The sequence below is a fragment of the Apis laboriosa genome, unplaced genomic scaffold (genome assembly GCF_014066325.1).
Source record: "Apis laboriosa isolate Shangri-la unplaced genomic scaffold, ASM1406632v1 scaffold11_cov152, whole genome shotgun sequence".
Lineage (NCBI taxonomy): Eukaryota > Metazoa > Arthropoda > Insecta > Hymenoptera > Apidae > Apis > Apis laboriosa.
In genome coordinates this window covers 2300079-2315756 of record NW_025221020.1, presented here as the reverse complement: position 1 = coordinate 2315756, position 15678 = coordinate 2300079, and the positions used below count along the sequence as shown (strand labels likewise).

The 15678-nt window shown below is 49.0% G+C and overlaps 1 protein-coding gene across 6 annotated transcripts in view; it reads left to right on the top strand.

The window, feature by feature from the left end:
- The window catches only part of LOC122718081 (AF4/FMR2 family member 4-like), a 117227-nt gene that overhangs the window by 69944 nt on the left and 31605 nt on the right, over nucleotides 1-15678 (top strand). For all 6 annotated transcript variants that reach the window (XM_043942772.1, XM_043942780.1, XM_043942797.1 and 3 more), the window contains 4 exons: nucleotides 2540-3151; nucleotides 4853-4909; nucleotides 13118-13213; nucleotides 14065-14101. In XM_043942772.1, the coding sequence (XP_043798707.1) occupies nucleotides 2540-3151; nucleotides 4853-4909; nucleotides 13118-13213; nucleotides 14065-14101 (802 nt within the window). The remainder of the gene's footprint in view (nucleotides 1-2539; nucleotides 3152-4852; nucleotides 4910-13117; nucleotides 13214-14064; nucleotides 14102-15678) is intronic.

Sequence of the window (15678 nt, the reverse complement as noted above, 5' to 3'; positions counted from 1 at the left end):
ATGGACTATTTTGAGATAAAAAATCTAACCATTTGACAATATATTGTTAAGAACCTATTTATGAAGCGATATTTTAAAAGAATCAAACGTAAACTATCAAACTCAGACTAACGAAGATGTCATTCGACTCACGATCACGGACTAATTTGAGATAAAAAATCTAACCATTTGATAATATATTGTTAAGAATGTATTTATGAAGCGATATTTTAAAAGAATCAAATGTAAACTATCAAACTCAGACTAACGAAGATGTCATTCGACTCACGATCACGGACTATTTTGAGATAAAAAATCTAGCCATTTGACAATATATTGTTAAAAAGAATCAAACGTAAATAAATATTGTCGCCGTTCAAGTTGTTGCAACTTGATCCCAGAGAGTCATCGTTGGAGAGCAAAGGGTTAAATTTTTCCACTCGATGCGAATTAGTCGGGGGGGGGGGGGGAAGAATCTCGGTCATAGATCGACAATAAGTTTCTACGAAGCGTATCCCTCTTTTAACTTTTCGAGAAAAGAACTCGGGTCGAAATGTCGAAATTTCCTTTTTTCATTTCCCTTTTCCACGAGAGATTACATTCGTACGCCAGTAATTTGACGATTACAAAGATTCGCGATGTTATTTTCTTTCGAGAGTAAAGAGAGTGCAAGAGAGTACAAGACACGCCAACGGTACACGCGAACACCGATGCTAATTTCGGAACGGAGGCACGAAACGAAATTTCCTCGTGACGCGTCACGACGCGAGGTAAGCAATCTTTGGCTATACTTTACGCACGTACGGCCGCTATTCGCCGCTTGCCAACTGTCTCTCCGCCTCCCTTTCCACGTTCCTTTGCTCCTATTTTTCCACCGCACAAGGCGATCGTTAAACAAATTTCGCCCATTCCCCTCCTCCCCTTTTCTTCATCCTCCTCTCTTCTCACGAACGAGCTCGTCCCCTTCTCCTTCGACTTTCGCCCATTCCGCGCGCGAAAGAAATTCGTTTCCAAACGACGGATAGATGGAGAACCCTCGTGATTCTCTCCTCGAAAATGGCGGCATGGCGTCGTAAGCGGATGAAAGCCGGCGCAGCACGCCCCGCCGTCAATCGCTTTTTATCCGTTCACGGGAGGAATTTGCCGAGAATTTGCGTGCATGGTCGTACACACACACACACACATATATATATATCGCCCGGCAGTTTAAACGTTTCGGCGCTCGCAGGGGGAAGGGAGGGAGGAAGCCGTATCTCGGCCGTTAAATCGCCTCGAAGCTGATCGTGGATGGAAAGCGAAGCGATCGACCGGTTCGAGCCCAATTTGTTTTCGATATTCGAGGAATAAAGGGATACGGATAAGTTGTCCTTGGGCGAACCGCCTCCAACGCCTCGAACAGAGAAGCTCCCGGGGGGAGGGGGGTCGAGTGGAACGACACTAGGTGGCTCGGGACAGGAGCCACGGCCGCGGGAATTTGCGGGAATCTCAATCGTGGTCTCAACGACGGCCGGCCTACGTGGTCGCGTTACGAGCGCGAGTTCACGGGTTTTACGAGGTTTTCGAGGGTGATGGCGTAGAAGAGAGAGGACGATCGTCGTCGCGACGACGTCCCGGGAACGTGATTAGAGCGGAAGGAGACGAGGAAGGGAAAGAGGGGGGGGAGGTCTGGGTGGAAGGGAAGTCCCTGACCTGGTCACCTAACCGTTCCTTTCCTCCTCTCGCAGTTTCCTCGCGGGATTACGGTTTATGTCGTCTCTCAGGGCCCCCTCTAACGCGCGTGATTAACAATCGAGCCATCGAGATTCTCCGTTCCCGATTCTCCAGATTCGGGGAGAAGTGGAAAAGGAAACGAATTTTTCCTTCCGATATATATCTTTTCTCGAAGATTCGAGCGTTGGAAGATGGAATTTCGTTGGAAATTCGGCGGAAGATGGAATCAAGATGGTTTTCCTTTTCTTGGAGAATCGCGGGACAGGGATGCATCGGAAGCTCGTTAAAGAAGGGAAGGTGGGGTGGAGTGGATGCTCGCTCGATCGGGGGCGGGGAGGGAAAGAGTACGTACGCAGGAACAAGTGTACGTGATTTATAGCGCGCTCATTAATCACGTTAAGTTTCCTCGGAGGCCTCTCCGCCTCCTTATTAAGCCGCGATTCGATCTCATTGTCCTTAAAGACAAAGGGGGAGGACGCGGTGGATCATAAACGCGCTGTCTGTCTGTCTACATTGTACGCAAGTCTATGCTCCTACTCTCCCCTCTCCCCCCCCCCGTGCACGAGGTAACCGGTCGAACGCGAATCTCTCCTTCTCCCTTCGCCCCCTCCCCCGGCATCGTCGTAAACTTGCCAGCCACTGTTACGCCGCATTAATTATTATCACGCTCTTACCACGCAACGTACACGTGTATATCCTAAGAGTACGCGCGCAATTTCGACCGTTGGAGGGTGGAAACGAATCGATCCCTCGTCTGGCGAGGGATGCACGATCTCTTTCTCTCTCACTCTCTCTCGGAACGGAAGGAGAGGAGGTGTATATAATCGGTACGTGTTTGTGATGATTTCAGGTGAATCCGGACGCCCGGGACAGTACGACGCAGCAGATTCAATCAAAATTAGGTAACTACTCGTTGGTGAAACATCTACTGGACGAGCCGAAACGGCTGATCGGCATCGAGGGTGTACCGCCAAGCCCTGCCCCGCCACCGACCTCCTCGTTTCTTCGAATGAGTTCCAGTTCGGTCGGCGCGAATTCCAGGAGCTCGCCCTCCTCCCAAGAATTTAAAAAACCGGGAGGGCCTCGCCCCGATGCTTCCTCCTCTTCGTCGTCCTCGACGTCATCTTTGTCCTCGTCGTCGTCGTTGTCGTCGTCGTCGTCGTCGTCGTCGTCGTCGTCCTCGTCGACTTCGACTTCGACGTCGAATCATCAACGGGGTGGTTTCGTGAAGCCAGCCGACGGAAAGCCGCCGTACGGAGGCAGGGGTGGTTACCCCGGCCAGCCGATGAAGCACGGGGGCAACAGCAACGATCATAGGAGCCACGGTTTATTACCCGCCAAAGGACCGCCCACGAATTCGCCCGGGAACGGAACGCTCGCTGGCAATTCCAGTATCGGGAATTCCAGCGGCAGCAGGCTTCACTGTGTCGGCAGCAGACTGTCCAGGTTACCTCTCGATAACGTGAGTATCGATTTCCATTGTTTCGTGGCCACCGCCGCCTCCTCCTCCCTCCTCTTCCCTCCTCCCTCCTCTTCCCTCCTCTCACCTCCTCTCTCTGCTCCCCGCCCTCCCGTCTATCGTTCTTGTTTACACGAGAGTTAAACGTCGCCAAAGTTGCGTGGATTTCCTCCTCGAGGTCTAACGGTGGCTCCGATTCCGCGTAGTCGGCGCGGTGCCAACGCGTTCGATCCTTTCCTCGGATCGTTTCGTTACTCTCCTCCTCCTCCTCCTCCTCCTCCTCGATCGACTGTTACTTTTCCATCGGCTTTCTTCTCCCCGTTTATTATTAAACGAAGCACGAGTCGATGGTACGAGGTGGATAACCGGATAGGTTGCACTTGTTGCGCGATTAGTACCTCGTTTCGATTAGTTAATAGCTTTACGACCGGCTTTGCGGACGAAGAGGACCCGAAACTGATCGTGCAAAGATAAATTTTCTTCCTCCTCGCCTTCTCCGCTATCGGCCTCCCGACATCGGCCCCGATTAAAGGGATCCCGTGGGGGAGGTCGTTAATCGGCGCGAAGCTACGATAAAGAGATTATTATTATTGCCGACTTCCCTCCCCCTCCGACCAACTTTGGTATTATTCGACGAAAGCATCGCGGTCGACAGGTTCGTTGACGGGAAACGAATTGCTTTTCAATAGAAATCTCTGTGCGCGTAGCGGAGGTGGAGGAAGAGAGAGAGAGGAGGGGAGAGAGGCCGAGTTTGGTCGAGGCCCTATTACGCGTGACTCCTCGAGGTGCAAATTTCATTCAGATTGACTATCGATCGAGTCTCCTTCGATTCGGTTTCCGCCGTGTTTCTCTCTCTCTCTCTCTCTCCCCCCTCTTCACCGATGTACTTATACAATTAGAGTTGGCTGGAGAAGCGGAGACGTCCCTCTCTTAGCTCTGGCATAGTCGAGATAATTGATTCCCCTATTGGTCCTTTCCTCTTTCCATTCTTTTTTATACTTTTTTTATTTTCACTCTCTCTCTTAGCCACGCTTTCGAGTCGTTCGCTCGATCGATCGATCGATCGATGTTTCTTCGATTTTCATCAAGGTGAAATTGGAATTACGCGCGTGAAAATTTAAGAAGCGAATCCTTCCTCGCGATCAAGTTGAAAAGCGCGCGTTCGCGGTTTCTTCTTCTTCCTCCTCTTCTTCTCCCTTTCTTTTTTTCTTTTCTTCTTTTCCTTTTGTTTCTTTTCAACTCGTCGACGACTCATCCGCTTCGCAACTTTTCGTCCCTCGCGTTCCCTCGATTATTATCCCCCCTTGGCCTCCTTGGTCTCCCTTACGCCGGAGCAACGACGATCCTCCACCCTCCCTATTTTTACCCATCCGGATCCACGCATTTTCATTTCATTGTCTCCGCGTTTTCCTTTCAGCTATGACTACTCGACGAGTCGTAATGGGGCGCGCGCGCACCGCCCTTTTCAACGCCTCTTCCACCTCCGGGAGAGGCGTTGATTAATGATCGCTCGAGAGCTCGTGATAATGAATCGCGGAAAGGACTCTCGGCGAAAAGTTTGACCGCGCGTCCTCGCCGTTCCAAATTTCGAAATTTCCCGCGGAAATGATGATACGCGCGGAATCGAAAAGAAAGTGGAAACTGCGAAAGTAGCGAAGGTTAAATCGAAAATTAATCGAACGAATTTTCTCTTCTTTGTTACAGGGCAGCTCGAGACCCGGCCCCACCGAGAATTCGGCCGATGTGGAGAATATATTAAAAGTAAGTGTGCTGAATCGAAATCGTTGACTCGCAGGGATCCGCGACAGAGCTTTTACGCGTTTCGAGGCGAAAGTTTAACGCAACAGGATGGAAGTTGGAGCCGCGGTCGATAAGCCAATTTTCTCGCCGATACAACGGCTATCTCTCTCGCGGTCATATCGCGGCTGTCGTTCAACCGAATCGACTCACCGTTTCGGTTTCGCCGTATCGGCTTTCGTCACCGCCGGTAGAGAACACAATTTCGCACCCTAGAGGCATGGCCAACTTTGTCGCCGGTCGTTAATGGAATCGGCCAACCTTCCACCCTTTTTTCTCTCTCTCTCTCTCTCTCCTTTTTTCCTCTCCCATCGTTGTACGGATCGATCCGTCGTATCCTCTGGATACGCGTCGTTTCTGAAGGGGAGGGAAAAAAAAAAAAAAAAAAAAAAAAANAAAAAAAAAAAAAAAAAAAAAAAAAAAAAGAAGGTCTGACCAAAGGCGTTTCGCGTTACATCGAAACGACCGCGTTTCTATTTATAGGGGCGTATCCTTGGGGTGTAAGTTCGATTCGCGCTATTTCGAGCCTCCACGAACACGGCCATGAAACTAATCGAAAGTTTGGCCAACGGGCCGTTGATTGGCCGAGATGATAGCCAAAGTGGTCCTTAGTTTCCCTTATTCCACGCCCCCCGCTTCGAAGGATTCCTCGCCCAATTTCGCGAAGGCTGTCAACGCGAAGCAAATGAAAAAGATCGAACGCGTCTTTCGTTCTTCTCGTATTCGTTGATTTCAATTTTTCGGAATCGGAATCGAGAGAGAGAGAGAGAGAGAGAAATTCGAATATATATATATATACAAGCTCGAAACAATTTGTCCGGCGTTTCGTGAACTCGATTCCATCGGTGCGGACAGCTGGACTCGATACACGGTTGCAATCGGGCTGATAAACTGCCGGCCGACCCAGTTCTATTCGTGAATAGAGAATAATGATGGCGCGGGAATAGCTGGCTCGCTCGTGGGAGTCTAGGAATCCGATCTTCCCGACACGGAGACGCGAGAGGGCGAAATATCTCTGCCACGGAACCGCCCACCATTTTAACCCATCGATCCCGTAATAACCACATTTTCGGTTATAACGTTCTGGTTTCGAGATCGGTAAAAGCTCTGCCCTGCTCCCCTCCTCCCCTCCTCCCCTCCCCTCCCGAGTGTTAATTTATGGACACGGCTTAACACCGATTATCAGCGAATTGATATCATTACGAGGCTGCGATATCGCGACACGGTCGATCGAGTATCGAGATACCGCGTCCCCGCGATGGACGTCCTCGTCGCGCGTGTGCCTCGTCGTACATCGATACCGACCGATTAATATTGCTACTCTCTCTCTCTCTCTTCGTTAACGGGGATCGATCACCGTTTTTCTTTCCTTCTCAACATCTATCCGCGATAGACCGACTCCATCTGTCGATGAATAACATCGGATAAGCAACCGGGGAGGCAAGGTGAAGATAGATAAAATAGTAGTTTATCGCATAGTGGTTTGTCGCGTAACGAATCGGTTTCCGATTATCGAGGCGTTCGTGTGACCTCGTCGTACGATACTTGAATTCGTACGATACTCGATCGTCGTATACTTCTTTTCCTTTTCCTTTTCTCTCTCTCTCTACTTAACGATACGAGCATCGTTTATCGTTGCCGCGATATCACACGCGATTTTACAACTCGTCGATGCGCGTAAAAACCTTTTTTTTTTTTTTTTTTTTTCGAAGGAGCACGACTTATCTCCTCGCTCGATATTTCTCCTCGCCTCGCAGGATCGATACTCGGCTACTAAAAATTCTTCGAGATTCGATGCAGAAACGGAGCATCCAAGAAGCGGGGAGGAGAGAGAGAGAGAGAGAGAGAGAGAGAGCAGAGGTAACCGTTCTCCGGGAATTTTCCACTTTCAGCGCGAATTTATGACGATACCAGCGGCCAGTCGTCGGCGTTGTAGCGTTCGCTGCACTCTCTCTTTCTCTCTCTCTCTCTCCCTCCCCCATTTACCGGTCGCATCGGCTCGTCCCTGCAGCGCGGGCTGCCCGTTTGGTATAGAAGCACCGTCGAGGCCCATGAATTATTCTCACGGCTCTGCCCGTGGGAAAATACGAGAGTTGCGCCAGTAGGCATCGTAAATGCGGCTGCTAATTGCGCTCGCCGACGACGACCACCGTTAGCGCGCCTCCTGAATATCGCGTTCTTTCGCCACCGTTATCGCCACCGCTTCTCCCGTATCGGCCAACCCCCTCCTCCCTTCCCCGTCTCCCTTTCTTCCCCTCCCTTTTCCTTTCTTTTTTTCGCTCGATTCGCCTCTCTCGATTAATCGACAGATTTTCCAGCCTCGCCATTTACGGGTCGATCCGACTGGCCGCGGGGATATTTAGGGGGGGCAAAACTCTCCTCCTCCTCCTCCTCCTCTTTCTCGGTTGAGCAATAGTAGTAGCAGCAGCGATAGTGATAGTAATTGTAGTAGTAGTAGTAATAGCAGTAGTGGATCGTCGTTGCCGCAGCTCGCGCTCTCCAGCTTTTTCCAGCTTAAATTCGATTCCCGTGTAGCCCCTATAAATCGCGGCTAATCCAGTTTTCGGCCGCGCGCACGGTTCACCGGCGTCCTCGGCGTTTCGATCGCCGATTCCCCCCTCCTCCCCTTTTTTCCACCACCCACCTCCGCCACCACGGCTACCACGGTAACGTAAACCGTGGCCAAGGGAAGACAATTAGACCGAATTAATAAGGTCAATTCGAGATCGATCGAGTTAACTCTTAGCGGCCGAACAGCGAAGAGAGAGAGAGAGAGAAGAGAGAGAATTCCGTTCTTGAACGAATTCGAGAGTAGGAGCCTCCTCTCGTTTTTCTCGATTTTATCCATACGTTCTTGGGACGTAAGATAGGATCGCGATACGGAAGAAGTCTCTTCTCGTCGTAATGCGTTACGAGATAAAAATAGGGGAGGAAGGACCCCTCCCCTCACGTTCGACGTTCATCGAATCGAATATTCGAGGAGAATAATATTTATCCGCGGAGGAGAGTCTGGATTCGGAGTTCGACGTTTCGAAAAACCGTTGGCGAAATAAAGGGGTGGTGATCGAGGGGATGGCGCGTTGTAAATTCGCGACGAGTGGTGGGCGAAGGGGGAAGGGGGGTAAATAAAAGTAGCGGCGCGATATATCCTCCGCGTGGAAATGGAAAACGCGTTGAACGAGACGATCGATCTGCCGGCTAGTCGCCGTTTCGAATCGATGGTCCCTCTCCTCTGCTGCCGCCGCCGCCGCCGCCGCTGCTGCTGCTGGTCCATTAGGATCGTGCACGCGACACAGAAAATTCATCGCTCGTCGACCTTCCCCCCCCTTCTCCCTCGATCCAACTTTTCCAGTTTCCATCCAGATTATCGGTGGAGGATAAGATTCTCGTCGTTTGCGGATGATGACCGATCTTATTCCGCCGCTATCGATAACATACTCTACTATATATATACATATGTAGTATAATGTATATATATATATATATATAATTGAATTAGACGTTTGTCGAGGTATGCAGTCGTGTCCTCTTTGATCCGAGTTCTTTCACCTCTCTCGGTCGGAGGCGAGGTTTCGTAAATAGCACTCTAGCCGTGACGATACGTGCGATTTTCTCAGTTGGCTCGTAGTCACGCTACGGATCATCGAACCCCTTTGTTCTCCCGCCTTGGTTAGGAATAAATAATTCACCGAGCGTCGCGAAAGGGCGGTTCGCTCTTATCTCGGTCGTCCGCGAATTTTTCCCCCCCCTCCTTCGATTCTCGTTCCATCTTATTCTCGTTCCCCCGTTCTAATCGAACCCTTTCTCGTCCCCCCTCTCCCCACGCGATTCCGTATCCAAGGACTCTCGTTCCGTGGACTCTCGACGAAATTCTAGGGGGAGGAGGCGAGAGAAAGGGAGGACGAAATTGAATTTAAAACGGTCGATCTTGTTCCGGATAGAAGATGGAATCGTTTCGATCGATCGATCGTGGGATCCGTTCAACGTCGACGACGTTGGCGGAATCCTCCATAACTCGCGTTTCGTGCTCGCGGGGAATAAAGCGGAGGCGGCTGGCCGCGAGTGTAACTGGTTCGCACGAAACGGTAGGTCGCGCGGAGAGGGTGACTCAGCCCCCGGAGAATTCTCTCCTCTTGGCAAACGTGTCGAGTCCTTTTTCGTTCGGGCCCGTGTGTCGTGCTTGTCGTCGTCGTCGTCGTCGTCGTCGTCGTCGTCGTCGTCGTCGTTGTTGGTGTCGTGGCGCGGTCGTCGAGCGGCGGGATGCAAATGGACGATTTCGTACGCGAGTCACGCGTGTCTCCAAGCTGCACACGGCCGAGCGAGAATAATAAGTCGCGATTAACGACGCCGGTTCGTCCCTTTCGCTCTCTCTCTCTCTCTGTCTTCTCTCCTTTCCCTTCCTCCATTCTCCTTTTTTCTTTTTCTTTTTCTTTTCCCTCTCTTCTCCTTCTTTCCAAGCTTTCGATTCGATTTCGCGCCTTGGTGAATTGTCGTTCGCGTCTCCCTCTACGATTTCAACTATTATTAATACACTATAATTCGATTCTTAAGAAAAGGTACGAATTTTTAGGAAACGAAACGAAACGTAACGAAACGTTGAGTGGAGGATTATTTAGAGATACTCGGCGAAACTCTTGGCGACGCCAATTAACGCGAGCGATAGGATAGGAGGGCGGGGTTTACGCGATTTTCGTTGGTGGAGAAATATGGAGCGGAAAAATATCGGAACGTTAACTGGTAACGATGCTCTGCCGTGCGTTTCCGCTCGAAGGATAACGCTGCCATTCCCGTTCACCGTTATATTCACGACGCGCCGCGTTACATTATGCATGATCGTGGAACGATCCCGCCGCGGTTCCATTATTCTTTTCCAACCGACACTCCGTATCCCTCTTTCTCTATAATATACAATATCTCTCGCGCACCGCCGTGTTTTTCCGCGAACCGTGCGGATTTTTCGAAACGGATTGCCAACCGCCGGTTGAAATCTTGGCTCGAACGCGGCCTCGCCTCGACCCGGGATCCCTCGCAGCCCTCCAGTCGAAACGAGCCCGCTTTTCCCTTCTTCCCCTCTCGATCGTTTCCCCTGTACAACGTATATTCCTTTTTTTCTTCTTTCTTTTTTTTTTTTACATACTTGGCCTTCTCGGAAGGAAGGAAACGCGCGGTAGAGGGTTATCTCTATTGGAAGTTATCGAGTCGAAGGAAGATCCAAGAATGAGAGCGCGAGAGAGTCTTCTCCTCGTTTCATCGCGTGTCGAAGCGGGAGCTCGAGAGCGTGTGACGAAACGCAGGAACGCCACTCTAGGGAACCACTCGAATCCGGAGATCTTTCATCGAAACCAACACTCGCTCTTCTCCGTTAACTCTCTCCAGAGAAAAAAAGAGCGTATTACGCTCGCTCGTTGCGATCTTTTTTTTTTCTTTTTTTCTTTCGCGTCGCACGCGTCCCTCGTTTCCATATACCCTCGAGAGGAGGACGATGCACGTGCGTTGCACGACCGCGTCTCCGAACGTTTTCCGAAACTTCTTCCACGAGTCTCTAATTTTACGAGGATAACATTCTCGAGCATTTCATCGCAATGTTTAAGAACCGTAATTGCGTCATCGTCACGGTTATAACGAGCGCAGCACGTCGAACTCGGTATGTCCTAATAATCGATCGATTCGATAGAATTTTCGCGTATACGATTCCCGCTAATTTATCGAGAAAACCCTGTCGATCGGAGCAAACTTTGTATATTCGAGTGAATCGCTCGATTCGATGGAATTTTTTTAAGCTAATTTGTTAAGTTTAAACTTTCGTCATCCATCTTCGAATCGCTCGATTCGGTGAATAAGCTTCGTCTGTTGGTGGAAACGCGATATAGTTGGAAGCGTGCACGTGGACGCGAACAACGTTTCGTCACTGAAGTTGCTCGATTCGATGGAATTTTTTTAAGTCTAAACTCTCTCGTCCATCTTCGAATCGTTCGATTTGATGGAATTTTTTTAAGCTAATTTGTTAAGTCTAGATCTGTCGTCGATCTTCAAATCGTTCGATTCGATTTGAATTTTTTTAAGCTAATTTGTTAAATCTAAATTTATTTGTTAAANTTTACGAGGATAACATTCTCGAGCATTTCATCGCAATGTTTAAGAACCGTAATTGCGTCATCGTCACGGTTATAACGAGCGCAGCACGTCGAACTCGGTATGTCCTAATAATCGATCGATTCGATGGAATTTTCGCGTATACGATAATTTATCGAGTAAACCCTGTCGATCGGAGCAAATTTTGTATATTCGAGTGAATCGCTCGATTCGAAGGAATTTTTTTAAACTAATTTGTTAAGTTTAAACTCTCGTCATCCATCTTCGAATCGCTCGATTCGGTGAATAAGCTTCGTCTATTGGTGGAAACGCGGTATAGTTGGAAGCGTGCACGAGCACGTGGACGCGAACAACGTTTCGTCACTGAAGTCGCTCGATTCGATGGAATTTTTGCGATAATTTATTAAGTCTAAACCTGTCGTCCATCTTTGAATCGCTCGATTCGATGCAATTTTTTTAAGTCTAAACCCTGTCGTCGATCTTCGAATCGCTCGATTCGGTAAATAAGCTTCGTTTTTTGGTCGATGAACGGTGCGTGGACGCGAAGAACGTTCCGCCACTGAAGTCGCTCGATTCGATGGAATTTCTGCGATAATTTAAATCTAAACTCTGTCGTCGATCTTCGAACCGTTCGATTCGAATAAATAAGCTTCGTCTGTTGCTGGAAACGCGGTATAGTTGGAAGCGTGCACGAGCACGTGGACGCGAACAACGTTTCGTCACTAAAGTTGCTCGATTCGATGGAATTTTTTTAAGTCTAAACCTGTCGTCCATCTTCGAATCGCTCGATTCGGTGAATAAGCTTCGTCTGTTGGTGGAAACGCGGTATAGTTGGAAGCGTGCACGTGGACGCGAACAACGTTTCGTCACTGAAGTCGCTCGATTCGATGGAATTTTTGCGATAATTTCTTAAGTCTAAACCTGTCGTCCATCTTTGAATCGCTCGATTCGATGCAATTTTTTTAAGTCTAAACCCTGTCGTCGATCTTCGAATCGTTCGATTCGATGGAATTTTTGCGATAATTTCTTAAGTCTAAACCAGTCGTTCATCTTCGAATCGTTCGATTCGATTTGAATTTTTTTAAGCTAATTTGTTAAATCTAAACTCTGTCGTCCATCTTCGAATCGTTCGATTCGGTAAATAAGCTTCGTCTGTTGGTGGAAACGCGGTATAATTGGAAGCGTGCACGTGGACGCGACCGAGGTCCCGTCATTCGTAATATTTGCTCGATTCGATGGAATTTTTGACGAACGCGCTAATTATCAAAACTCTGTTGTCGATTTGAATACCGAGAATGTTCCATTCCACCGAATTTTCTATATTCTGAATCGATTCAAATTTTCTGATCTTGATCGACGCGATTAGAAGCAGAATGCAGGAGCGCGTGAAAGAACGTTTCCGCTCGATCCAAGTCGATTCGAACATGATGAATGAATAAGCTTCGTCTTTTGGTGAACGGTGCACGTGGACGCGAAGAGCCGTTCCATTTTCACGGACGCGCGATCGTTCGATTGGCGGCAAACAAGATCCGGCCTCGATCGTCCAGGAAAAGAGTATATAAGCAGAGGGACGCGAGACGAGGCTTTTGTCTCGCCGCTCTTTGTTCGCGTCGACGGATGTCTCGACGGGTCAATGAATCGGGCCCGACGATTCGCCGTCGGTGGAAATGCGTCCGTTTCGTTGAACCCGCGCAGACTGCATTGTTGGCGTTGCCGTGTTTCGCCACTTTCATCTCGATCCACGCTAATAGACACGAGAGTACTATTACTATTACTATCCGCGCGCCGCCGAATCGGTGCCTCCATTGACGTAATCGTGGCCCAGATGTGTGCCGCGTCTTACGCAAAACTAAGCATACACGAGGCTCGATTTGGTGGCACGTACCGGTTTCACAAGCGATGCCCCTCGATGAAAGGAAAAAGGGTCACCTTTTTCGAGGCGGTCGGCGATAATGGCGGAGGAAAGATGACACGGTGACCCGCTTCTCTTTCGCTTCCCTTAGCGGGCCTCGCCTCTCGTCTCGATGCCGATCCCCCATCGCTCTCTTATCTCTCATCGATCTCTCCCCTCTGTTTCAGGAAATGACCATGCCACCCACACCCCTCACGGCCATCGCCCAGACGCCGAGGAAGGAGCTCGAGTCGAAGTTCACGTTCAATCCTGTGATGGCGAAGGTGAGAATTTACGCGTTTGTTATTCGTTACGATTTATATTATCTCGTAAAACGTACGTTTATACCCCCCGTTTCTATTTCCGGGATTACGAACGGCCACGTTCGTTCATTAGAACGCAACGAGCCGTTTCGACGTTCGTAGCGCGCGCGGGGTATCGATCGTGGAAACGTTTCGAATTGTATCGAGCGGCCGAGAAGTGTTTCGTGCCACTTGGCACCGTGTCAAGAAGCTCGGCGCGCGACGTACCCGCCTTTCGTTGCGGGTAAATCGGCTTTCGCGCGATGCCCCCTCTTCCCATTCTAGAGTACGGCCCGTGGAACAAGCAATTTCGGTTTCTTCCTCGCGATGAAACCGATCGATCGATCGATCGATTCTTCGACCGAACGAGCCTCAACTTTCGTGCCACTTGGCTTCGTGTCAAGAGTTTCGTACGGTGAGGGAAAAGAAAGAAGAGAAGAGGAAAGAAAAAGAAAAAGGAAAAAGGAGAGGAGGGAGAAGGAGAATAAATCGAGATATCGGTTACCTCTCCCGAAAAGTGGATTAATCTCGAACGAAGGGATTTTCTTTTTCTTTTTCGAACCAACTCGAATCGCGTGACTTTCGACTTTTGCCACGTGGACGCGATCGATCGAAATTCGCGGCTAAACTTTTTATTTACCGAGGAATGATCGTGAAACTAAACACGCGACGTTGATAAATTCGGTGGAAATTCGGCGAGGAATCGGGAAGATAGAAAGATCGGTCGGTATTACGGACGGGGGAGTTTGATTGGGAAGTCGAGCGGGCTCGGTTAGTAGGTCGCGTTTCCTGCGATATTATCAGTTCTGAACAATCGGTGTTTTTCTTTCCAGTTGACCGAAGTGACGCCGCAGGAAGCCACGAAGCCTCGTAAGTAAACTTTTAGATATGTGTATATGCATGCGTGTACGTGCGTTTGTGTTTGGGCGCCTGTGTTTCGGGATAATTCACTTTCCAGTCGAATAGAAAAACGAAAGAGAGAGAGAGAGAGAGAGANNNNAGAGAGAGAGAGAGAGAGAATGCGCGATAAAAGGATTCCATGGTGATTCGTTCGAACTCGCGATCCCATTCGCGTCTTTCAAACTTATGCCATTACTCGAGCTCGACGAGCCTCCTTATTATTAATATCGCCGACCGCTTTCGAACACTCGAGAAAGAAATAAAAATCGTAATAGCGTTAATCTCGATCGTCTTTCGAGATTCTCTACTCGAACCGGGTTCCGGTACGAAGGAACAGCGCCACGATTCGCAACGTTATAGGAGGAGCAAAATATCGAGGAAAAGTATATATCTGGTCGAGAGCTACTTAACATTTATAGTCCATTACGCAATTAACCGTGGGTGAAATCGTAGGAGGGGGATTTTTATTGCCTCGCGAAACGAGCCTTATTATTTGCTGCGCGCTGTGTGACAACGATGAATGCCGGAAACGGATATTTCGGGACAGTTTAATTTCGTTTCCACAGTTTTTTTTTATTATTATTATCATTTCTTTCTTTCTTTTTCTTTTTTTTTCTCTCTCTCTCTCTCTCTTTCTCTCGTCCCTTCTACTTTACACGCGACAATGGTCATAACAAAACCGTCGCGGACTAATTTAATCGTTGCGCGCCGCGTTGTTGACGGCCTTTTTTTTTTTTTTTTTTTTTTTTTTTCTTTCCAACTCGCGAATCTCGCATTATTCTCTTCAACGAGAAATATTTTCATAAAACCGGGGAGATTATTTTTGTTGGCCCTTTCTTTCTCTCTCTCTCTTTCTCTCTCTTTCTCTCTCTCTCACGAAACAAAGTAGCGGCCTATGGAAAAACCTGTGGATTCGCGAGAAGGGCGAAACGTCAATTTGCAGCCGCGTTTCGTTTGCAGTCACTGACCTTTCCCATTAACTCACCGTCCCGGGAAAATTTATATTTGACTCGACTGGTCCCGACACGCGCGCACGCACACAGTTATACGGCGTTTATACGCCCACGAGCAGACGCACAGGGTCAGGGGAGAGTGGGGAGGGGGAAAAAAATATATATTCTGGCGACGCGCGGAAAATTTACGTTGCACGGGGTGGTTCGATTTAACCGTTTACCTTAAACATCCAAGGGACTGGACTGGTCTAGTCCCGCGATTTACGTCGAGACACTGGATGCATAAAACGAAACGTCCCCTCTTTCCGATAAATTTTTCTTTATTATTTTATTACCCCTCCCCTCATCGTTCGCGAAACGGTACGGTCTCGAGCTACGAAACGAACGGTTTCGTTCCTGAGGTGAAGTACGCGAAGGAAGAAGAGAGAGAGAGAGAGAGAGAGAAAGAAAAGAAAAGTCCAAAGTTGTCGCGGAGCAAAAGGTCGTGGAGCGAGTCTGGGAAATATTTATAGCCGGACAAACGGGTTTACGAGTTTCTCGCTTACGTAACCGGGTGTGGACGATGCGCTCGGGAACTAAACTTTTTTACCGGGT